Below are 24342 nucleotides of genomic sequence, written 5' to 3'. Positions count from 1 at the left end.
GGCAAAAATGAGCGAAAAACAGGGCGATTTTTGCTCTGTTTTGCCGCCCCAGCCTCCAGGAGCACTCTATAAGCCTCCTAAATACTTTGTATGCCCTTTTTTTAAAAAAAAAAAACAACAGGGCCATTTTCATGAAAAAAATGATCTGCAGAGTGCAAAAACTTTTTTTTTAATTTGCCTCTTCAAAATCTTGGTGCGTCTGACACTCCAAAAAATACAGTATACAAGCATATTTCTATTCGTTCACCTGGCACACATAAAACACAGCCTTCCAAATTTAAAATGTAAAACACTGCTGAGTGTGTCTGAAGACAGCATTCACCTTGAGATTTCTGCTTGCTAATTATAAACACATCCTTGTTGTGAAGACTCAAGAAGCACTAAGGTTTTGAGTCAGGGGAGGTCACGCTGGTTTTTAAGAAAGTTTTGAGCCAGGCAAAAGATTAAGTTTGAAGGTTTTCCAGAGACCTGAAAAAATATATTCTTGAGGACAATTCCTTCTAAGAGAAGAGAAAGGGGATTTTTTTTTTCAATTCCTCTGGAATTTTTGACACCCGACATAGTAAAACTGAGGGATTTTGATTTTTTTCTTGAGCCTGTCTATCCCACACTTATTCTAGCCCGGTGTTTCTCAAACTTGGCAACTTTCGGATGTGCAGATTTCAACTCGCAGAATTCCCCAGCCAGACTTAAAGTCAGCACATCTTAAAATTGCCAAATGTGATAAACACTGGTTTGCTGTGTTGTAGCAGCCCAGTCATTATGGCCAGTAATCAATGGTTTGCAGAGTATGCTGTGCCAGCCAAATCAAGATTGAGCAAAGCTTGGTACATCTTATCCCAGAAAGTAAAATTAATTGTGGGTGTCCAGTTTGTCACAACAAAGACATTTGCCTGGATCGCTGTATTAAACCAGCATTTCTCAACTTAGCAGCTTTAAAAATGGGTGCTGTGCTCGTCAACCTCCCGAATTCTGGGAGTTGGAATCCATATATCCTAAATTTCTAAGCTCTAAACTGGTCTAAACCAGGAGTCACCAATCTTTCGGACCTCAGAGACCACTAAATTCATAATTTCAAATCCTGCGGTCCACTAATATGGTCTGCCTAATGACTGGCTGGGTGGGTGTGGCTAGGGAGTCATGTGACTGGGTGGGCATGGCCAACTCGATGTCACTCACATCAAGGGGCGCCTCGCCAACCTCTACTCACCTCTCACGTCCCAGCCACTCCTCGTCTGCCCACCCAGGCTCCTTAGGGCCTCAACCGAAAGCAGCTGTTGGAGCTACGCAGGCACCACGAGAAAGAGTTGGCAGCTGGCTCAGTTCAAATTGTAGGACCTCACTGAGGACTAGGCGCATAGGCTTTCCAAGCAGAGGGAAGACCTGCAGGAGTGCAAGGCCAGGTGCCGGCACCTGGAGGCTCAATGGGCTGAGATGGTCAGCCAGTTCCAGGCCATGATGTAGTCCCACTGGAATGAGGCCCTCCGGCTCTTCAACACTAGCGGTGCTTCCCTCCAGCCTTCGCCAAAGCCCCATGCCAGGAGGATGAAGCAGACCCCAAGTCAGAATTTCTGCCCCCCCCCCTCCGACCCACACAAAAATACCCCAAAGGGGGAGACTCTTTGCAGCAACACAAGCATTCATTGCGTATCCAGCCCAGAGGCCATAGTTTGAGTGTCCCTGATTTAGTGCAATATATAAAATGCAAATAATTTTTCTGCAATCCACCAACATTTTCTCGTGGACCACCAGTTGGTGGCCGCTGCTCTAAACCATCTTGGTTTTAACAAGTGAGCTTGCTGAATAAGTCTTTCAGCCCTAAATTGGCAAATCTTGAAATCCGGTTAAGTTGTTTGAACTGAATTGGTGGCAGTTACCCAGATAGCCTAGCACCGGTGTCCTAACGTTGTCCTGGGTGCATTAGAGCAAAACAGGATTGCCAGATATGGATATTCCTGAATGATAACACAAATCCCATTTATGCAGTTCTCAAAATAGAACTGAATTGAATCACAATCTTCCTTGTGGCTTAAACAGGAATAACTTTATTCACACTGAGGTCTGAACTAAACCACAAAGCCAGTTGGCTTGAAATCCCTAAATGCCACAGGAAGTGGAGGGCTGATAATTGGAATCATAAAGTAGAGATATCAAACTTCTTTTTCTCATTACTGTGCACCTTTCCCTTTAAATTGTTCTCTAGCAAGCTTTTCACAAAGCAACATACTTTTCACCTTTTTTTATTTTCCATACAGGATAAACAGGAGACTACTTTATTTATTGAACGTTAGTTCCTTTATTTAAAATACCAGCTGATGATCCGGCGTTGCCCAGGTATTTATAGACATCGAAGCGTTTGTCTGACAGGGAGCCATTGAGAGGGGCCTTTCTTCCCCACACTCCCATGCCCATCATCCTTGCCCTCTCCCTTCAGTCTCCCATGCGCCATTCTTCCCCGCCCTGTCTACGATCCTGGCACTTTGCCCCAAATCCATCAGGTGCTTTTCCATTGGTCCACTGGAGGACCAATGTCACACTTGGCTTTCCAGAGGAAGCTGCAAAGGAACTGACATCACAAACATCACTCGCTCTCCTTAACGGCCCAAGCTCCCCCTTCCTCCTCCCATGACATCACAAGCAATTGCCGCTCTAGGATGCTGCACTTCTTCTCCTTAACGGGCCAGGCATTCCAGAGTTATGGTGGGGGACACACACACGCCTCCCCCCTCACCCCAGTATTTGTTTCCAGAAGGTAAGTCATCTGTGTATCAAGTTTGGTTGAAGTTTCTAAGATTTATGCTGGAACAAACATACACACAGCATTTTTTTAAAGAAAAAAGAAAGAATTAAATTAATTCTAAGAAAGCTAAAATTTAAATTAATTGTAAGAATTATATTTATTATTATTATTTATCTGGCTGTATCCAATTCAACCAAGTTAACTCTGGGCAAAAATATGCAAGAAAGCTAACAAAAAGTATATAAAGCTACTGCTGGAAGCTTGCAAACACTAAAGCCTAAAAGAGTCAAATAAGAGTAACACCGTTATCTCATCTAAAAATTAAATTTAAAAAAAAAACCTGTAAGGGACCCACTAAAATTCCAACCAATTCCTGCCTCAAGAAAAATTATTACCATCAACCCCAAATCATAGTGGTTTACAGACCCTAAATTAAGTGTGAAAGAACATGGGTGGAATTTTTGTACCAAGAGCTCGTCCATGCTGGTCTGGCATTTCTCAAGGTTGATCCGCTTAATTGCCACTTTTTCCTTCTTTGGGGTACAAGAGGCTGCTTGGACCACAGCTGTTGCTCCACTCCCTGAAAAAGAACCACAAATACAAAATTAGGGAAGGCAGATTTACTATAAATGGAATAGTTAGACAACACTAGCAGCAATTACACTTGGTCCTCAACCTACAGCCATTTATTTAGCGACTGACTGAAGACATAATAATGCTGAAAAGTCATCCTTGCACTTATGACCAATCCTAACGTTATGACCATCACACTTTCCCCATGATCGTAATTCAGGCACTTGGCAACTAGCTCACATTTATGACTGTTTACAGCTTCCTGCGAACACGTAATTGTGATATTGATATTTAAATTTAGTAGCTGGCGCAATGGAGTTGCACAATGAGTCAGAACAAACCGTAATAGTTGATTGATGGGAGAGGGCCGGGTCCTGCCTGAGGCAATCTGCACTGTGATTGGTTGCTGTGGGTGCGGAGCGGGCGTTTCTCTTTTTCCCCGCCTTTTTTCTTCTGTGGGAAAGCTGCAATTTACCTCATGATGCTCCTGTTTACCTGACCACCTTGTTCACTGCATATATTGATGTAAAATATACTTATTTATCTAAAACGACAAGTACGTGTCAGTACCTCTGACTTCATTTGGACACCTGCTGCATAATTCCAAAGGTTCCAGATTTGGAATCTTTTTTGCCCATTTCCAATAAAAACAAAAAACCACTCAATGGAAAAATAGGTTTCCACTTGCGACTGCTGAGTTTGTTTAACAGTCATAGATTTGCTTAACAACTAGTTATGACTCATTCAATTTCACTCCCAGTTTTGGTCATAAGTGAAGAACTCCCTGTACGTATTTGCTATTTAATCACAGCCCACTAACCAAAATGTCCAGGCTTAAAATCATCTACAAACACTGACCACTCGTGCAAAATTTCAATTACGTACTAAAGATTCTTTCCCCAGGATATTTTTCAAGCAAAACAACTGTTCCCATAAAGGGACTCTCAAATGCTCTTCTGCCTTTTATACCCAGGGGTAAACTTTTAAAAGAATGAGCTGCTTTGTTTACAAAATTGTCCTTGGTGCAGCTAACCAAAACAATGTAAAGCTAATAAACAAACTTTTACAAAAAAGCAAAAACAGTCAAAGGGGAAGCAGTGTCAGGAAAGGCAAAAACTAGGCTGAGGGAACACTTTCATCAAAGCAGATCAGCATAATACAATGGTTCAAAGGGAAATCCATTCCCGTTTTGCCAAAGCATCATCAGGCTTAACACTAATTTTCCCCAACCGAATTGTCAAACTGGCTGGTTTTAAAATTGATTTTAATGTTAAAAAGCAGGAAAAGCATCTATCTATCTATCTATCTATCTATCTATCTATCTATCTATCTATCTATCTATCTATCTATCTATCTATCCATCCATCCATCCATCCATTTCTATCTATCTATCCAGCCAGCCAGCCAGCCATTTCTTTCTATCTATCTATCTATCTATCTATCTATCTATCTATCTATCTATCTATTTATCCATCCATCCATCCATCCATCCATCCATCCATTTCTATCTATCCATCCATCCATCCATCCATGTTTGTTTCTTTCTTTCTTTCTTTCTCTTTCTTTCTTTCTTCCTTCCTTCCTTCCTTCCTTCCTTCCTTCCTTCCTTCCTGTCCACCCATCCATCATTAAAACTCTCATTGTCTTTGTAACCGTTATGTTAAGTCAAAATGGTGCACTATACTGCAAGAATTTTTGCAGCAAGGTCCCTAAAAGCCACTAACTTAAAAGAATGCATTAAAAATCGAGGACTTCTCTGGATTTGAAATTCCCACACAATGTTCAATTCTGTTTTATTTGCAAAATTGTGGACATTGTGGCATCCTGCAGTCATGATTTCCAACCAGGATGGATTTGATTTTTGTAAAGTCAATTTAAATCACGATTTAAAACATCGTGATTTAAATCACTAGTAAAAAGTCTTGATTTAAAATCAACTCAATTTAAATAATAATTTTTAAGCAGCAACTGTAATCTCTGTCCCACAGCAAGTTGACTCATTGACAGTCCTAATATTGCAGAATATACAGCCTCATGCTATATAACTAAGCTCCATTTCATGCTGAATGAACTAAACTATTAATGTATCTTAAATAGAAAACTATCTTTAGTTATATTTTTACTCCAAAAGCATTATTAAAATAAATTTGATAAAAAAATTAAAAATCTGATTTAAATTTTAAAAATCTGCTTTTTTTTTTTTTTTTAAATCAATCAACAATTTTTATCCACCCTGTTTCTAACATAAGATTCAGCTTCCCATAAGCAAAGTCAATGGTGAAATGGTAGGAAATCGAAAGTCAGTCCCACTTCCACTGCATTTTTGCCTACACAAAGTTGTTCTATTTCTCTGCTTAAATAAAGAAAGGTTGACATTACTGAAGTTCTTTTGCCATTAAAGTTAGTTTTCTATTTGCAATATATGCTCTTCCTAGATTAGGTGTGTCCAATCCTCCCTACCTCCCTTCTTCCCTCTCTTTTTCCTTGCTTCCCCCTGCCCTTTCTTCATCCTTTCCTCCCTCCCCCTTCCCTTTTTTCCTCCTTCCCCTTCCTTTTTTTTAAATCCCTCCCTTGCCCTTCTTTTTCATCCTTTCCTTCCCCCTTTTTCCTCCCTCCCTTCCCTTCCTCCCTTCCTTCCCCTTCCCTTTTTAATCCTTCTTTTCCTTCCCTTCCTTTTTCCTCTTCCCTTTTCCATCCTTCTCTTCCTTCTTTTTTCATCCCTCCCTCCCCTTCCTTCCTCTCCCCTTTTTCCTCCTTCCCTTCCTTCCCTTCCCTTTTTATCCCTCCCTTCCTTCTCCTTCCCCTTTTTTCCTCCCTCCCTCCCTCCCTCCTTCCCTTCCCCTTCCCTTTTATCATCCTTCCCTTCCTTTCTTTCCTCATCCTTCCTTTCCTTTCCCTTCCCTTCACTTTACCCTCCTCTCCCCTCCCCTCTTCAACTTATTTTTGTCCTGGCCAGCCCTTCAATTAAATTTGTAAAGAAAGAGAATTTTAAAAGGCAGGCTTCTCTTATAAATACTTTACTAAAAATACTTTGCACTGTCACAGACAAATGAAGGGGGCCCTTTGACACACATACTCTCCCCCCCCCCCCCCCACTAAACCATACCACGCTTCTTCCAGCTCAAGGAAAGCAGGCAGACAGACGCAGAAGAAAAATGTAAATACAGACATCGCTATAATTTCTTAAGCGGCTGTGTTGCTCCAGAATTGCTCAGGAGCAGAGAGAACAAAGGGAGAAGAGGCACAAAAACAGAGAAGTTACAACAGCACTGGAAAAAAAGTGGCTTATGGCCGTTTCTCATACTTATGACTGTTACAGCATCCCAATGATCAAACTTCAGACACTTGGCAATCAACTCATATTTACGACCGTTGCAGTGTCTTGTGGGGGTCATATGATCCACTTTTGTGACAAGCAAAGTCAATGGGGAAGCCAGATTCACTTAACAACCAAGTTACTAACTTAACTGCGGTGATTCATTTAAGAACGATGGCGAGAAAGGCTGTAAAATGGGGCAAAATGCACTTAGCAAATATCTAGTTTAGCAGTAGAAATTTTGGGTTGTGGTTTTAAATCGAATAATATGATTGTATTCCTCAATCATATTATTCCTTGCCAGTTTATTGCCCTTAAACAACAACAACAACAAACCTACGTAATTCAAAGGTTGATAATGAACTTTTCAAAAAGAATCAATTGCCTTATATCTGGGATAGACATCTCCTTCAAAAAAAAATGTGTTTGCACACTAAGAGAAACTTTATTAACATAATCCCTAAATTGTTCTTGCAGCAAAGAAACAGGTAGACAAATTGATTTGAAAAGATGAATCACCTATTCGGAGGCAACCGAAGGACCAACCCAACAGATCAAACAATATTATTTAAATAGATAGACATTTATTAGAAGGCTGTTGACAGATTTACTGCTACTGCTGCTGTGGTTAATGGAGCTGGCTTTTATTACCTAAACTGCTTTACTGATATTATCTTTGTGGCTATTATGAACTAGGCTGAATGTCCAGAGAAAGGACTCAAACATGTGAAAGAACCAACAGGCTTAACATCTTGACTGGATTCCAACCTCATTTTTATTGACATGGGACGCCTCCCCTTTTAAGGCAAAGGTTCAATTCACAAGAAAACCACATTCCAAACTATTTGAGAGGCTACATCCATGAAATATCAACCAATCGGAAAGCAGCTGGAAGGGACCTTGAAGGTCTTCTAGTCCAACCCCGTTTAGCAGGAAATCCTGCGTGACCCGACAAAAGCGTGCCGACAAAACCACGTCGCTAAAACCGCAACATCATCAACGTGCCAACAACAGCGCGGCGACAACAGCGCAGAGACAGAAGGGCGCTTTACAACAGCGCGTTGACACAAAGCCGATTTAACTTAAGGTAAGGGTTAGGTTTAGGGTTAGGTTTAGGGTTAGGTTTAGGGTTAGGTTTAGGGTTAGGGTTAAGTTTAGGGTTAGGTTTAGAGTTAGGGTTAGGTTTAGTTTTACAGCACGCTTTTGTCGCTGCGCTGTTGTTGGCACGATTCAGCCCTCATTCGTTGGAGCGCTTTAGAAAGCATGGTTTTGTCACCGCAGTTTAGTCAGGCGCGGTTTTGTCGTTCGCCCTTTTGTCAGTGAACCGAAATCCTATACATGTGATGGCGAACTTATGGCATGCGTGCCACAGGGGGAACATGGAGCCATATCTGAGGGCACGTGAGGCATTGCCCTATGTCAGCTCCTTGTGCACTGACTGGCCAGCTGATTTTTGGGCTTCCAGAGAGCGGGAGAGGATGTTTTTGCCCGCCCCAGGCTTCAAGAAAGAACTTGTGAATGGCGAAAAACAGGCCCAATGGGCCTACCAGAAATCCAGAGGCTTCAGTGAGGCCTATGCATATGTCCGGGGGGGGACACGGGGAGAGTTGTGCGTGCATGTGAAGGGGGAGGGCATTGCATTATGGGTGTGGGCACGCACATGGGCAGTATCGCCCGTGCACCCTTTTGGCACCAGAGGAGAAGAATATTCGCCATCACTGTCCTTTACAATCTGAGACAAAAACTAAGAAAGTCCAGCTGTCTTTTGGAAAAAGCACGTTTGGGAAAACCATGTCCTGAATTAGAGGTGGCATTCAGCAGGTTCTGGCCAGTTCTGGAGAACCGGTAGCAGAAATTTTGAGTAGTTCGGAGAACCAGTAAATACCGCCTCTGACTGGCCGTGCCCCCATCTATTCTCTGCCTCCCAAGTCCCAGCTGATCAGGAGGGAATGGGGATTTTGCAGTAACCTTGCTCTGCCCGGCCACGGCCACCAAGCCATACCCACAGAACTGGTAGTAAAAAAAAAATTGAATCCCACCACTGACCTGGATGACTGAGAATCTCTATAGACATAAATTACACCATTTGACTGCGGACAATCCAATTTTGGAGGTTACGAGGTATCCCAGGTATCATTCCCGTATGAGGTATCCCAGGTACCGTTCTGGTACAGTGCTCCAGAGGGCCCACCCGCCTTCCTGCCCGTCCTCCTTACCTGTATTTGAGCCAATCGGGGCTTTCGCGCACAGAGCGTACAGTACATGCGCGACGCTCCTTCGAGCAGCTGGAGCATCACGGACGGCAAGTACGCATGCACGCACATGCTCATAGTGGACGCCCGGCCCTGTTGCAGTGTACCAGTTGCAACAGGATCCGGAACCCCCACTGGGCCAACCCAATACCACTACAGGAGTTCCTTTGATTTACAACAGTTCATTTTGTGACCACTGAAAGTTACAACGGCACTGGGGGAAAAAAGTGGCCTATGATAACTTTTCACACAACCACTGCAGAACTCCCTTGGTCACATGATCAAAATGTGAATGTTTGATAACTGGCTCACATTTACGACGGTTGCAGTATCCCTGAGATATGTGACCCCCCTTTTGTGATGTTCTAACAAGCAAAGTCAATGGGGAAGCCTGATTCACTTAACAACCATGTGACTAACTTAACAACTACAACAATTCACTTAACAACTGTTGCAAGAAATGTTGTAAAATGGGGAAAAAACCCCACTTAACCAATGTTTCACTTAGCAACATAAATTATGGGCTCAAATGTGGTAGTTAAGTCCAGGACTATCTCTACTCGTGATCTTTTCCATGGGACTGAAAGCATGGAAGAAAATTAGGGGTGAACAAAATCCTCAATCCATTCAGACTAGCGGCTGCCTCTGGAGGTGGGGGTGGGCTTCACCTTTTAAGCCCCCCCCCCAAGAAGTTCAGACATCCCTTGTCACTTTGGGCTAATCCCAGCTCATGACACGGACATAACTGCCATCTTTGGAAACGGAATTAATCAGATATCGTGCTGAGTAATAGTTTCCCCCACACCTCTATTGTGCTCTAGATAACGCAAGGACATTTCACAAGGGGATTTCCTCTCCCTTTTTTCCATGTTCCGAAACTCTTGACATGATAGCAGTCCTCCAATATTTGAGGGGCTGCCACAAAGGAGATGGGGGTCTATCTATTCTCCAAAGCACGAGAAGGCAGGACAAGAAACAGCGGATGGAAACTCGTCAAGGAAAGAAGCAACATGGAACTAAGGAGACATTTCTTGGGTATTTATTTATGGGGGGAAATGTCCGGACCAAACGTAATTTCTAATGTTGGAATTTCCCTCTTTCCAGAGGGAAACCCCTTGTGTAGTAGTGTGAAACCGTTACCATGACAACTCCACTGCGTTGTGTAGAAGAAGTCATTTTACCGCAGTACAGTAAAAGCCATTTTAAGGCACAATAGGCTATATCTTAACGGAACACACACCCTAAGGAGTGTTAAGGATGTCTTACCACCACTACCACCCCGAGCAGTATTTTTATCCACAGAGTAAGTCATCTGTACACCAGGTTTGGTTGAAATTGCTTGAGGCATTCCAGAGTTATGCTGGAACACACATACAGAGGGGGGAGAGAGAGAGAAAGAGAGGGGGGGGAGGGAGGGAGGGAGGGAGGGAGAGAGAGAGCCATGTATGTATGTATGTATGTATGTATGTATGTAGGTAGGTAGGTAGGTAGGTAGGTAGGTTTGTTTGTTTTGGTAAGATTGCACGGGAAAAGACCCAAATACACCAAAACCTACATACCTGTACCTGTGAAAATCTATGAAAACATATAATGTGTGTGTGTGTGTGTGTGTGTGTGTGTGTGCGCGCGCGCGCGCCAGGGAAATAGGTATGTATTTAGTGTCACAACCCCTGGTATCAGCTGATAAAGGAGGAGAACCTTGTGGCTTAGTGGTTAATACATCTGCCTAATATGTAATACAGCCCAGGTTCGAATCCCAGTAAGGGTATGGCTAGCTGATGAGAGCTAAATAGCTTGAAATAGATCTATACTAGTCTCCCTTTATTTATTTATCAGCACAAATACAACACACACACACACACACACACACACACATACACACACATACGAAGAACTATAGTCCCTTTATGACTTGTGGACTTCAGATCCCAGAATTCCTGAACTAGCACGTCTGGTTCAGGAATTCTGGGTGCTGAAGTCCACAAGTCCTAAAGGGGCCATAGTTCCTCATCTCTGCTCTATGGCATCTGATTTAAAAATGCTATCTTACCCACCACCACCCCCTTTCGGCCATCTTGTCCAGGCCAGACCTACCATCGCCTTCAATCTCCCTTCAGAGAGCTGAGCTTCTTGTTCTCTCCTCCTGTCCTTCTCTGAACCTGTTCCAATTTATCTTAATCCCTTTCAATCCAGAAATAGACAGAGCCAGGGTTGCTCAAAAGCAGCAGCAACATAGTCCTCGGTTTACGACCGGTCAATATGCCGTTTAAAATTACCTCAGACCTACCTCCCAAGGATCACTTACAACCCAGTTCTTAAATTCCGATGGTTGCCCTCTGGTTACGTGTTCCGCATTTCACAACCATTTGCATTTTACAACAGTTTTACCAAAGACCAGCATTTGTTTCCATTTTCCAAGGAGAGAAACTCATCATGTATAATTGGTTCACTTAATGTCTGTAGCACTCACTTAACAACGTCTGCAAAAAGGTTGCGAAAATTGGGTCACACCAGAGTCCTGTTTTACAACTGTTAGTTTTACAACTGTCATTACGGGCCTAAGTCGGGAGTACTCGCATAGTGGATACTTTATTTTCTATGATTCGGACAATACAGTATACTACGGTCAATGCCACCTTAATACTGCCACTACAATCCTTACTATGACAGCAAAATACTTTTGTTTTCATTACATCTGGATCGTCTTGCTGGATCACTATTATGTAGCCAGATACTCCTGTCCTATACCTCTGTAAAGGGTGCGCTCTCCCAGTGCCTAAGACGCTGAGCTTGTCGATCATAAAGGTTGGCAGTTCGGCGGTTCGAATCCCTAGCACCGCATAATGGAGTGAGCTCCTGTTACTTGTCCCAGCTTCTGCCCACCTAGAAGTTCGAAAGCACGTAAAAACTGCAAGTAGAAAAGTAGGGACCACCTTTGATGGGACGGTAACAACGTTCCGTGCACCTTTGGCGTTTAGTCATGCCGGTCACATGACCACGGAGACATCTTTGGACAGCCCTGGCTCTTCTGCTTTGAAATGGAGATGAGCACTGCCCCCTAGAGTCAGGAATGACTAGCACATATGTGCGAGGGGAACCTTTACCTTATACCTCTGCACCTGACTTTTAAAAAATTTTACTTATTCATTTGCATCCTGCTTTTACAGATAATCCTTGATTTACAACCGCACTCTATCCTGGTAAATGTAGGACTCAACTGAGCCCAACATTTATATTGTTAAGCTAGACATTTGCTTAGTGATCTCTGCCCCATTTCACAACCTGTCTTGCCACATTTGTTGAGTGAATCACTGCAGTTGTTAAGTTAGTAAGACGGATATTAAGGGAATCTGGCTTCCTCATTGACTTTCCCTATCAGAAGGTCACCAAAGGGCATCACATGACCCCGGGACATTGTGACCATCATAAATATGAGTCAGTAATCAAGCATCCGAATTTTGACCATGTGGATGCTGCAATGGACGTGTGAAAAACTGTTATGAGTCACTTTTTTTCATTGATGTTTTGTCACTAAATATACTGTTTTAAGTCAGGAACTACCTCTATCATTATTTTTTACAACTAACTCAAGGTGACAAAACATATCCAACATATTCCTCATCCTGTCTTCCCCACAACAACAGCAACCCTATGGCTTTTATGATTAAGGCGGGACTAGAACTCATGGTCTCCGGGTGACTGGCCCAAATTCACCCAGCCAGCTTTCACACCAAAGATGGGACTCGAACTCAGGGTCTCTTTTCTAGCCTGGTGCCTTAACCACTTATAGCAGTTAGCAACAGCAGTTAGACTTATATAGCGCTTCATAGGGCTTTCAGCCCTCTCTAAGCGGTTTACAGAGTCAGCATATTGCCCCCAACAACAATCCGGGTCCTCATTTCACCCACCTCGGAAGGATGGAAGGCTGAGTCAACCTTGAGCCGGTGAGATTAGAACCGCTGAACTGCAGATAACAGTCAGCTGAAGTAGCCTGAAGTACTGCACCCTAACTACTGTGCCACCTCGGCTCTTGACCAGGGATGGCTAACCTTTTTGTCAGGGCGTGCCAAAAGTTTGGGGAGCTGTGGGGAGGGGCTCGTACATGCCTTCCCGCCCCTGCGCATGCGCGCAGGCCGAACTGAAGGCTCCAGACTTCTGGTTTGCACGCTGGGATGTTTTTCTCTCTCTGGAGGTTTCAGGGAAGCCTCCGGAAGGCAAAAAATGGCCCAAAATCAGCTGGCCAGGCCTCGCGTGCCCTCAGAAATGATTCCGCGTGCCACCTGTGACATGCATGCCATAGGTTCGCCATCATGGCACTAGGCCAAAGTTTGCACTATTACTGGTTAAATTAACTTATGATCATTGTTCACCTTTACGACCGTTGCAGCATCCCCAGGGTCACGTGATCTATATTCGGATGCTTGGCAACTGACCCATATTTATGACGGTCGCAGTGTCCCCGGGGTCACGTGATCCCCTTTTGCGACCTTCCGACAAGGAAAGTCAGTGGGCAAAAGAGACTCACTTAACCACCGTGTTACTAATTTAACAACTGCAGCGATTCGCTTAACAAACGTGGCAGGATAAACCGTAAAACGGGACAAGACTCATTTGATGAATTTCTCACTTGGCAACATAAAATTTTGGGCTCAGTTGTAGATCGAGGGCTACGCATGCCACGGGTTGAAAAGCATCGCATTGGAGCTTTCTCCTCCCCTTTTGGAAAATGGGCACACATGTTCCCCTTCTTCCCAGTTTTCCATGATTTCTCACAAATGACACAAAGGTTTCAACCAGATTTTCAGCTACCATATTTTTCGGAGTATAAGACGCACCATGATTTTGAAGAGGTAAATTTTTTTAAAAAGTTTTTGCACTCTGCAAGCCTCCCAAACCCTCTGCACGCCACATTTTTTGCACACAAAAAAGGGTGTGTGTGTGATGCAGAGGCTTTGGGAGGCTTGTAGAGTGCTCCTGGGAGCTGGGGGGGGGGGGCAAAATGGCCCACTTTTTGCTCTCTCTCTTTTTACCCTCCACAACCCTCAAGAATACTTTGCAAGCCTCCTAAACCCCCTGCATGTCCATTTATGCAAAGGGGGGGGGGGGTTCAGTAGGCCAAAAATGCTGTATTCAGTGTATAAGACACACCTTTCACCCTCTTTGGGGGTGGGGGGGGAAGCTGTGTCTTATACTCCAAAAAATACAATAGTTCTTATATGTATGTGATTGAGCGGATCTTGAGAGATTTAAGCCCATTCAAAGCAAAGGAGCATTCTGTAACTATGCTTTTATGGATGCAGATCCAATCTCATTTTTTCCATTATATTCTTAGCATAGCCTTTATTGAGCCGAGGTGGCGCAGTGGTTAGGGTGCAGTACTGCAGTCCACTTCAGCTGACTGTTATCAGCAGTTTGGCTGTTCAAATCTCACCGGGTCAAGGTTGACTCAGCCTTCCATCCTTCCGAGGTGGGTGAAATGAGGACCCAGACTGTGGGGGCGATATGCTGACTCTGTAAACCGCTTAGAGAGGGCTGAAAGCCCTATGAAGCGGTATATAAGTCTAACTGTTATTGCTATTGCTATTGTCATTGTACAAAATAAATATAACGAAATTGGTTATTTTTCTCTTATTTCCTGGTGCAACACTTTATTTTATTGGCAAAACGCAGATTGTTAATACATAACTTTCACTGCCTACTTCTGTATCCTGCTGCAAGGTTGAAAACGGAGTGAAGAGAAAAATAATGAACCCATTTTCAATTGCATCTTTTTTTTGGAAGGGATAGGAAAGAGATGGGATTGCAAAAGCAGACAGGAGAACTATGGTTTGTTAAAATAGGATGGAAGGGCATGCAAATACCTATATAGGCAATGCTCTTGACCTTTAGCCCATCTTCCTACAAACTGTCTGTGTTCTTTGCAAGGATTTTAGCCACATCCTGGCTGTTCAAAAGTATTTGGGAATCAGGGAGGTGGGGAGAGGAAGGATGAAGAGGAAAGAAAAGAGAAATTTCAAAAAAAGCAGAATGGCTAAACTGCTAAAACCAGCCGGTGGGAAAAAAAAACCGAAGAGTGAAGGGTCTACGGGAAAAGACCAATCTTTGCATTTCATTCACTGTCAATTCGAAAAGAAATATGAAACATATGAAAATGAGGAACGACAGTCTGTCAGTGAGATTTTTGTTTTCCGCGAGACTGCCAATAACCATCACTCCATTTACCAGTTCCTGGAAGGACTAGAAGTACCAGACCTAGTTCTAATTTTAAAGGAACCGAAAGGAGAAAATTTAGAACCAGACTGTTCATGTGGCGGGGAATGAGTTTAGCGGCGGAAGAGAAGAAAGGAGAAAGGGTAACTAGGATAGAAACAAATGCCATCTTAAAATGAATTTGCCTCCAAGAACCAAACTAGACATATGTTTAGGCGTGGCACGACAATACCGCGCTGGTCAAAATCGCGGCGATAAAATCACGGCGCTAAAGCCGCAACGTCATCACCGCGCGTCATCACCGCCGCGACAACAGCGCGGCAACAGAAGGGCGCTTTAAAACGGCGCCGCGGCAGAAAGCCGACTTCAATTAAGGTAAGCGTTAGGATTAGGTTTAGGGGTTTGTTTTAGGGTTAGGTTTAGGTTTAGGGTTAGGTTTAGGGTACTGAGTGCTTGGGAATGCGCGATTTTGCCCTCCACGATTATGTCATCGCGGTAGGCTCGCGTTTTTCCCTAGCGCTTAGAATGGCGCGAATTAGTCTTTGCGCTTATGTCTCTGCGCAGAAGGGCTTTGGATGAGAAGTGATAGCACGTTTTTTTTCTATTCAAGCCAAATCATACTTAAGAAGTTTATCCGTAAAAAAATGATGGGATCTTTGAAAAGTGTCGTGGGTCCCAATGGATGTTTTTAAAGACAGATCCACCCAAAATCTTGATTTAGAGTAGCCCACAACGGCACATGGATATCACCACCAGCATTTGTCAAGTGAGGTTTGCCCCATTTTATGACCTTTCTTGCCAAAGTTGTTAAGTTAATCACAGCAGTCGATTAGTTAGCAACACGGTTGTTGAGCAACTCTGGCTTCCCCGTTGACTTCTGCTGGTCAGGAGGTCACAAAAGGGGATCACACAACCACGGGACAATGCAAGCATCATAAATGTGAGTCAGCTGCCAAGCCCCTGAATTTTGATCACATGACCATGAGGATGCTGCAAAGGTCGTAACTGTGAAACACAACCGTAAGTCACATTGTTCAATGGCATTGTAGCTTTGAACGGTCACTACACGACCGACTGCTGTAAGTTGAGGACTACCTGTATATTTGCAGAAATATAAATGGAGTACCTATGCAGCTGTCCCCAATGACTGGCACATAGGTTACTTGATGTGTAGTGATGTAAAAAACTAATCCAAGCTTAAGTAAAAGTAAAGGTCCCACTCGCACATACGGGCTCTAGGGGACGGTGCTCATCTCCGTTTCAAAGCCGAAGAGCCAGCGCTGTCCGAAGACATCTCCATGGTCAGGTGGCTGGCAGGACTCAATGCCAAAGACGCACGGAACGCTGTTACCTTCCCACCAAAGGTGGTTCCTATTTTTCTACTTGCATTTTTACATGCTTTGGAACTGCTAGGTTGGCAAAAGCTGGGACAAGTAACGGGAGCTCACTCTGTTAAGTGGCGCTAGGGATTCGAACCACCGAACTGCCGGCTTTTCTGATCGACATGCTCAGCGTCTTAGCCATTGAGCCAAGCTTAACCCCGTTGATCGTGTCAAGAAATGCTTGTGTTTTCAAATCAGGCTAATCCAAGGCTTGCTGGATAAACCATCATGGTGGATTTATACTGGTTTAAACCAAGTTATATCAGTAGATTGCCCAAATAGATAAAGCAATTAAAGCACAAGAATGGAAAGCTCATAAACAGTGTTCCCATGTTGAATTTTTCTTAACAGTTTTCTACTCTCAGGTCCCTCAAAAAGTCACTGTGTTGTGTGTTCTCTGAAGGTGGGGAACAAAGAACAGAGACTTTGCATTCACTCTAGACAAAATCCAACTTAAGAAACAGACTAGATGTCGTTCAGAAAGGGCAATGAATCTCTAGCTGAAAGAAGCAAAGTCGACCCATAACCGATCCATTCACTTTGGTGGCAACCCCATCCCTCACTAACAGTATGAATAAGGGTTTTCACAAACACTGAGGAATTGTGAATAGTAATAGACAAATGGTTTAATTCATGTAGGTTTCAAACCAGAGGTCTTCAAACTTGGCAACTTTAAGACTTGTGGACTTCAACTCCCAGAATTCTCCAGCCAGCAGAGCCTTAAAGTTGCCAAGTTTGAAGACCTCTAGTTTAAACCATGATCTGTAGATCAACTCATAATGGTCTGATTCACAAAAAACACTAACCCACAATGGGCAAGTTCACAAGCAACGCTAAGGATAGCAGAAGGGTAAAGTGGAAAATAAAATAATCTAGCAACTAAGATACGTTGCAGAAGCAGAATATAGCAAACCATAATGGGGAAAATCCCAAAATTTGACAATTTGCACAATGCCATGACAAACTGGTTTGATTTCAGCTCAGTGCGATGTACCATGGCTAAGATGCTGAGCTTGTCGACCAGAAGGTCGGTAGTTCAGTGGTTCGAATCCCTTGTGCTGCGTGAGCTCCCGTTACTTGTCCCAGCTTCTGCAAACCTAGCAGTTTGAAAGCATGTAAAAATGCAAGTAGAAAAATAGGAACCATTTCTGGTGGGAAGGTAATAGCGTTCCCTGCACCTTGGGCGTTGAGTCATGCCAGCCACATGACCACGGAGAAGTCTTTGGACAGCGCTGACTCTTCGGCTTTGAAACAGAGATGAGCACCGCCCTCTAGAGTCAGGAACGACTAGCACGTATGTGCAAGGGGAACCTTTACCTTTAAGGTATGTGTGGACGTAGGGTAGTGTTTTTGAAGCTTCACAAGTTGAAAATGTGTGTTCAACTCCCAGAATTCCCCTGGCTGGAAAATCCTGGGAGTTGAAGTCCACACATCTTCAAGTTGCCAAAGTTGAGAAACACTGATTTTAAAGAAACCTGAATTTGATCATAATCTATTAATAAACTTATCTTCAAACGGCAATATTCCCCAACAACAATGGCAAAGGATCTGTTCTGCTGAACGTATTCAACTTGAATGGACCCAAATAAGAGTTGTTTGAACACACCAAGACAAGAAAAATTGGCTATACAACAGATTAGTGTGATGAGCAACCCAAATATCTGAAATAATTTTAGGGGCCTCGGTTTCCTCTTTGGAAAGGTGAATAAGCACCCATTTTCCTGCAGTCCCCGGAGAGTTGGAAAGAAATCTGAGGTTGCCACGTCTTCCACGTCATTTCTCCTTGATCTTCAAGACATTCCTGAGAATTGAAATATACCCACAACCAAAATGCCCAGGGTTCATGCTAGCCAAAACATTTTTAAAAGTGCAAATTCTTTCTCACACACAGTATTTCTAAAATTTTGCAGCTGGAGAAAGTTTGAGGACAATGAATCTGAACTGCAAACAAAATTAAGAGCACAGCCACACACCCCAGCCTCAAAGCTTTTAAACCACAAGTATTCAATTTTTTTTCATCCCTCAAGCATTAATTGGGGGAGTGATGGGAGTGGGAGAGAGAGACACTTCAAGCAGAGTTAGTAAAAAAAAAAAAAAAAGCAAGGTTCTTTCTTGGTCCTAATGAATACTCAAGCTAACATAAATGGTCATAATTTTATAGGCGCCCCAGCACCCACAGAAATGTAACACCGTCATCATCGTAACTATCAGTGCTCGCCTCAGGAATGGAATTAAAGGTTATATGCACTTAAATAAAACAAACAAACCGGAGTTGGTGTGCCTTTTAGTTTAAGACCAGACACACATATCTCAAAACACAAGCACAAGTCCTTCAACGCCAAAATTCTCAGAAGCGGAATTTTTAATTCTTGCACAGCCCTTCCAAGGGAAGGACAAGAAGCTGATTAAAAGCAGCATTTACAAGAACAGAGGATCATTTCTTCCCTTTAAAGCCAAGGCTTTCCTTGCTCTTTCCGAACTTTAGAACAGAAACTGTGCCCTGCTGGGATGGGAACCCATGGCCCATCTAGCTGAACCCTCTGTTCTCCCAGGGGCCAATCACGTTCCTAAGGAAGCCCACCTGTCTCCCAGCAGATGGGCTCTGGAGAAGGAGAAAAGCAGTAAAAGAGCATAAGTGGGTTGCTGGATGGGACCCTGGCCCATCTAACCTCGCAGCCTGTACCCCTCGTGGCCAATCAAAGAAAGAACAGGTGTCTCCCAGCACAGGGGTCTTCAACATTGGCAACTTTAAGACCTGTGGATTTCAACTCCCAGAATTCCTCAGCCGGCTGAAGAATTCTGGGAGTTGAAGTCCACAGGTCTTAAAAATCGCCACGGTTGGAGACACACCTCAGCAGGTTGCCTTCAGAGGGAGGGAAAAACGAAGAACTAATGTAAACGGTACATTGCAGATTGGGCCACTGGTCCATCTAGTCCAGGGATGTCAAAGCCCAGGGACCGGATCCGGCCCAAGTGTTGCTTAGATCAGGCCCCGTGGGCCATCCCTGAAGACAACGAAGGACCGGACCGCAGTGCCTCTGCCAGGGAAAACTGAGTTCCATTTTCCCTGCTGATCGTGTCAAGGAATGCCTGCGTTCTCAAATCAGGCTAAACCAAGGCTTCCTGGATAAACCACCATGGTGGAGTTATACTTGGTAAACCAAGTTATATCAGTAGATTGTCCAGCGAGATAAAGCATAGAAGCACAAGAATGAAAAGCTTATAAACCGCGTTCCTGTGTTGAATTTTTCTTACAGTTTTCCCCACTCTCGGATTCCCTCTAAAAGTCACTCCTGAGCTTGGTTTTTGTTGGCAGAGGGTTGCAGGAGGCTGGCGCAGCCAAAAACGGATCTCGGGAGCCCCTTTTCCCAGGCAGATCACTCAGGCCACCCCCAGGCACCCCCAAAACGAGTGACGTTGAGCTGGCCACGCCCACCCCAGCCTCCCAAGGTCAAACGCAACCCTGATGCGGCCCTCAATGAAATCGAGTTTGACACCCCTGATCTATTCCAATGTCCGCCTCAAAGGTGCTTTTTCCGGGGGAAACTCGGCTTCCTTTGTTTTTCTTCGAAGACATTTCGCTTCTCATCCCAGAAGCTTCTTCAGTGCAGTTCAATCTTCAGAAATGTCATCAAGGAAAAACCACAAAGCTCAGTTGCCTTTTGGGAAAAGCACCATGGGGACAGGCAAGGACCTGAATGACCGAGAATCTCCGCGGACATTTAGTCCGATGTCTCTTCTCCCAAGAGAACCATCGACTGCCCACGGGCAGCCTCCCAGCAGAGAGACTCCAACTCCTTCTGCCATCAAGGTTACTTACCATCCCCTTAACCCAGGGCTCTCCTTCTGCAAGGAGAGAGGCAACCTAGAAATAAGGAAAAACTTCCTAACCCTGAGAATTAACCAGTGGAAAGGCTTTGCCTCCCGAAGTACATAAAATTATCCGCTACAACCTCCTACTTGTCAACGAATACATCAGCTTCAAGCACAACAACACATGAGCTCACAATAGATACAAACTCAAGGTAAACCGCTCCAATCTCGATTGCAGAAAATCCGACTTCAGCCACAGAGGGGTCAACGCCTGGAATGCTCTACCTGACTCCGTTGTTACATCCTCAAACCCCCACTTGAGCTTTAACCTTAAACTGTCTTACTGTGGACCTCACCCCATTCCTAAGAGGTCCCTAAAGGGGGCGGGCATAAGCGCACCAGCGTGCCTTCCGTCCCTGTCCTAACTTTCCCTTGTATTCGTATCCATTTCATGTATTCATCATCCTGTCTCTACTTACGTTATCTAATTCATGCTTGAGGAAAATAAATAAATAAATGTTAAGAAAAGGGTTGTGGGTGCTCCATCTCTGGAGGTTTTTAAGAAGAGACTGGACATGGGCAATTGTCTCAAACGATGTAGGGTCTCCTGCTTGAGCAGGGGGGGGGGGGCTGGACTAGAAGACCTCCAAGGTCCCTTTCCACAGCTCTATTCGGTTTGGTTTAAGTTTGGTTTATTGGAATTTATATCTATTAAAGTCTTCCCAAAGACCAGGAACATCCTCTTTCCAGGGGGCAAAACCCGGTGCATCCTGCCCTCCCAAAGGCAGCCCCCACCCCATCCACCCATCCCAAGTACAGGAGGCCAGCGAGGTCACCTTGGCTGTACCGAGGGTCGGATGGCAGACCCCCGCCCCCACTCCCACCCCCGGGCATGCAACCTGGCAAGAATGGGGAGGGTCTTCCTTCTTTTCTCTACATCCCACCCACAATTGGGAGGGCAGCAGGCGAAGGGGAGGGGGCTGCGTGGGGCTGCCCCTCGTTTGCACCCGGTGGCTGCAGGGGGGATGGGCAGCAGGATGCCCACAACCCCCCAGGCGATGACAGCCCCCCCTCCCTGCGCAAAGCCCCCCTCCCCGCCTGCATGGGCACCGGGCACCCACGCCCCCCTCCTGCCGCCCCTCCACCGGGTCTCGCCCGACTCACCGATCACCTCCTCCAGCTCGTAATCATCCCTGTCGATGGACCAGGCCAGCGAGCCGGAGTCCTCCGCGGCCATGGCAGCCGAAGCTGGGGCGGCGAGGGAAAGAGCTGGGCCGGGCACAGCCGCCGCGGCGCCTCGCAGGGGCCAAACTTCGCCCGCTCTGGCTTCCCACCTGCCCTTGCCCAGGCGCGGTGACGTCACGCGCACGGCACGCCGCCCCGGGGTGGGGCGGGGGCTCCGCGGCAGCCATCTTGAGCGGGTCGCCGACTCGGCGGCTCCGCCCTCACTCCGAAGCTCAGCCCCTCCCCCCCCCGTCTTCTCTGTGCTTTTTTTAAATTCCTTTCACGCCCCTCCTCCTCCTGAACTTTCCCTCACGCTGGAAAGACGGGGGAAGTGTGGCCCGAGCGACGCCGCTCCCAAGATGGCGCCCGCGCTGAGGTCTGCTCCCAAAGCTCCGCCCCTTTAGTGTCACCGACGGTGGGCGGAGATTGGCGAAAGGAGCAGAGGCTGCCTCGGTTATTGGCTGGGGCGCTGTCAATAAGGCTCTAGCCCCGCCTTCACTGCATGGGGTGGGGTTAACGTTGAGAAATAGAAGGGCGGATAGTCCTCAATTGACAACAGTACAGTTCATTTAGTGACCGTTCGAAAGTAGGGACATATGACCATTTTTCACACTTATCAATGCAGAATCCCAAGGGTTACGTGATTTACGTTCAGATGCTCGACAACTGACTCATTTAGGACAGTTGCAGTGTTCAGGAGTCATTTTGTAACCTTTTAACAAGCAGTTAATGGATAACCCAAATTCACTTAACAACCGTGTTACTCATTTAACAACTGCCATGATTCACTTAACAAATATGGCAAGAAAAGTCATACAACGGGACAAATCCCCTAAAAAACTTTTTCACTTAACAGCATAAATTTTGGGCTCATTTGTGGTCAGTGGTGGCTTTCCATTTTTCTTACTACCGGGCTTCCGGTAGTAAGTTGGGTGAACAAGAGGAAAAATCTGTTTGGCCCCTCCTCTCTGTTTCCTGTTCCTGTGTAAGAAATGTATTCTGATTGGTTGTCAGACTCCTATGGGGCCATGCAGGGGCAGCTCTGTAGGGTGTCCAGAGTCCATGTTTGGTTGAGCATTCCTTCTTCCCAGGTGCCCTGTGGTGAGATGGGTAAAGGCCTAATATTATCATGCCCATCACCCTGAAGCTGAAGGGGGAACTCTTTGTTATGTAGAATAGACTGGCTTGGGAAGTGGGGGCTATTAAGAGTGAATCTTGCCTAAAAACATGTTTCTCCATTTCGGATCCAGAGAAATATAATATTCTGCCTTTTCAATATTTCTTAGGATATTTCATTTTTCTAGGAGAGGGCCTGGGTGCTAACTTCCTACACCCTGATCTGGACCGAATCGGGAGCAACCCACCGCTGGATCGCACCTGAGGACTACCTGTAAATTATAGTATTAACTAGAAGGTCCTGGACTTACGACAACAATAGAGCCTAAAATTGCCATTGTTAAACTGTTTGTGGATTAAATTAAGTAAATTTTGCTTCATTCTTGCCACAATTCTTAACTGAATCACTGCAGTTGCTAAGTTAGTCACACAGGTGAACCTGATTTCCCTATTGCTTTTGCTTATAGTATAGCCTTTATTGCCCTTGTATATCATATCAATTGGTTTTATCAGAAGGTCGCAAAAAAAAAAAGGATCACATAACCTTGAGACAATGCAACCGTCATAAATATTTACCAATTGCCATGCATCTCAAATTTGATCCCATGACCATGGGGAAGCTGCACTCATCATAAGTGTGGGGGGGAAATGGTCATGTCACTTTTTTTTTTTAGTAACTTCCATCATTAAGTGAATAATTGTAAATCTATCTTGTGTGATTCGGCTTCTTTTAAGCTGCTCCTTTCCTTGCTCAAAGTGAGAGTCTAGGGGAAAAAAATTCCAAGTATGCCTGCATGTCCTAATTCAGTGTTTCTCAACCTTGGCAACTTGAAGATGTCTGGACTTCAATTCCCAGAATTCCCCAGCCAGCATTCGCTGGCTGGGGAATTCTGGGAGTTGAAGTCCAGACATCTTCAAGTAGCCAAGGTTGGGAAACACTGTCCTAATTGATCCCTGGAATCTACATTCTCCACTTCTTCATCATTTTTGAGCCAAGCCACCCCTAAGGGCATGCACAAAGTATCTTTCTCCTACATGGGATAGTTGTTCAAAAGAAAGAGTTGAAAGGATAGATGCCGCCTTCTAAGTGGAAATAGGCCACTGCCCTCCCCTCTCCTCTCGCGGAGCTGTCTCTGAGCAATTGAAAAACACCCTTTCTGTCCTGCAGAATTTGGGGTTTTTTAAAAAAAAACGATAAGGGCTGAAAATCTTTCTGGATGTGAGGAACAATCCAGCAGGAAGAAGGGTAAAGTAGTGATTAGGGGAGATCAAACAAGCCAAAAGTTGCATAGAAGAAAAAGCCAACACTGTATGATAAGCTGCTGAAAAGAAATCAGCACAGCAATCCAGGGCTGGAAGGAATCTTAGAGGCCATCTAGTCCAACCCTTTGCTCCAGCAGGAAACCTTATGTTGTCTGGATTATTTTAGTGCCTCTAACAGAAAGGAAAATTGCCCAAAAGAAGAAAGAGTTTTTACTAGGACAAGACTGCCATGCAGAGGAAGGCAAAAATAGTCCTTGATTTTTGACCACAGTTGAGCCCAAAATTTTGGTTGCTACGGGTTTGTTATAAACAGGTCGTGCCAAACCAATCTTATTTCATTCTTCAAAATAGTGACTAGATTAGCAGACCAGCGAAATACTGTGGACATAATATACTTCGACTTCAGCAAGGCATTCGACATTCGACAAAGTAGACCACAACTTACTTCTTCAT

The 24342-nt window shown here is 44.7% G+C and overlaps 1 protein-coding gene across 1 annotated transcript in view; it reads right to left on the bottom strand.

Moving 5' to 3' along the window:
* Window positions 1–21663, bottom strand: part of OXSR1 (oxidative stress responsive kinase 1) — a 102250-nt gene extending 80587 nt beyond the window's left edge. Inside the window, exons 1-2 of the mRNA XM_032237757.1 lie at window positions 21451–21663; window positions 3208–3320 (exon numbers count right to left, since the gene is read on the bottom strand). Of these exons, the coding sequence (XP_032093648.1) occupies window positions 3208–3320; window positions 21451–21523 (186 nt within the window). The 5' untranslated portion in view covers window positions 21524–21663. The remainder of the gene's footprint in view (window positions 1–3207; window positions 3321–21450) is intronic.
* Window positions 21664–24342: the final 2679 nt, after the last annotated feature.

Source organism: Thamnophis elegans, chromosome Z (assembly GCF_009769535.1).
Source record: "Thamnophis elegans isolate rThaEle1 chromosome Z, rThaEle1.pri, whole genome shotgun sequence".
In the NCBI taxonomy this organism is placed as follows: Eukaryota; Metazoa; Chordata; class Lepidosauria; order Squamata; family Colubridae; genus Thamnophis; species Thamnophis elegans.
This window is presented reverse-complemented; position numbering and strand designations above follow the sequence as displayed.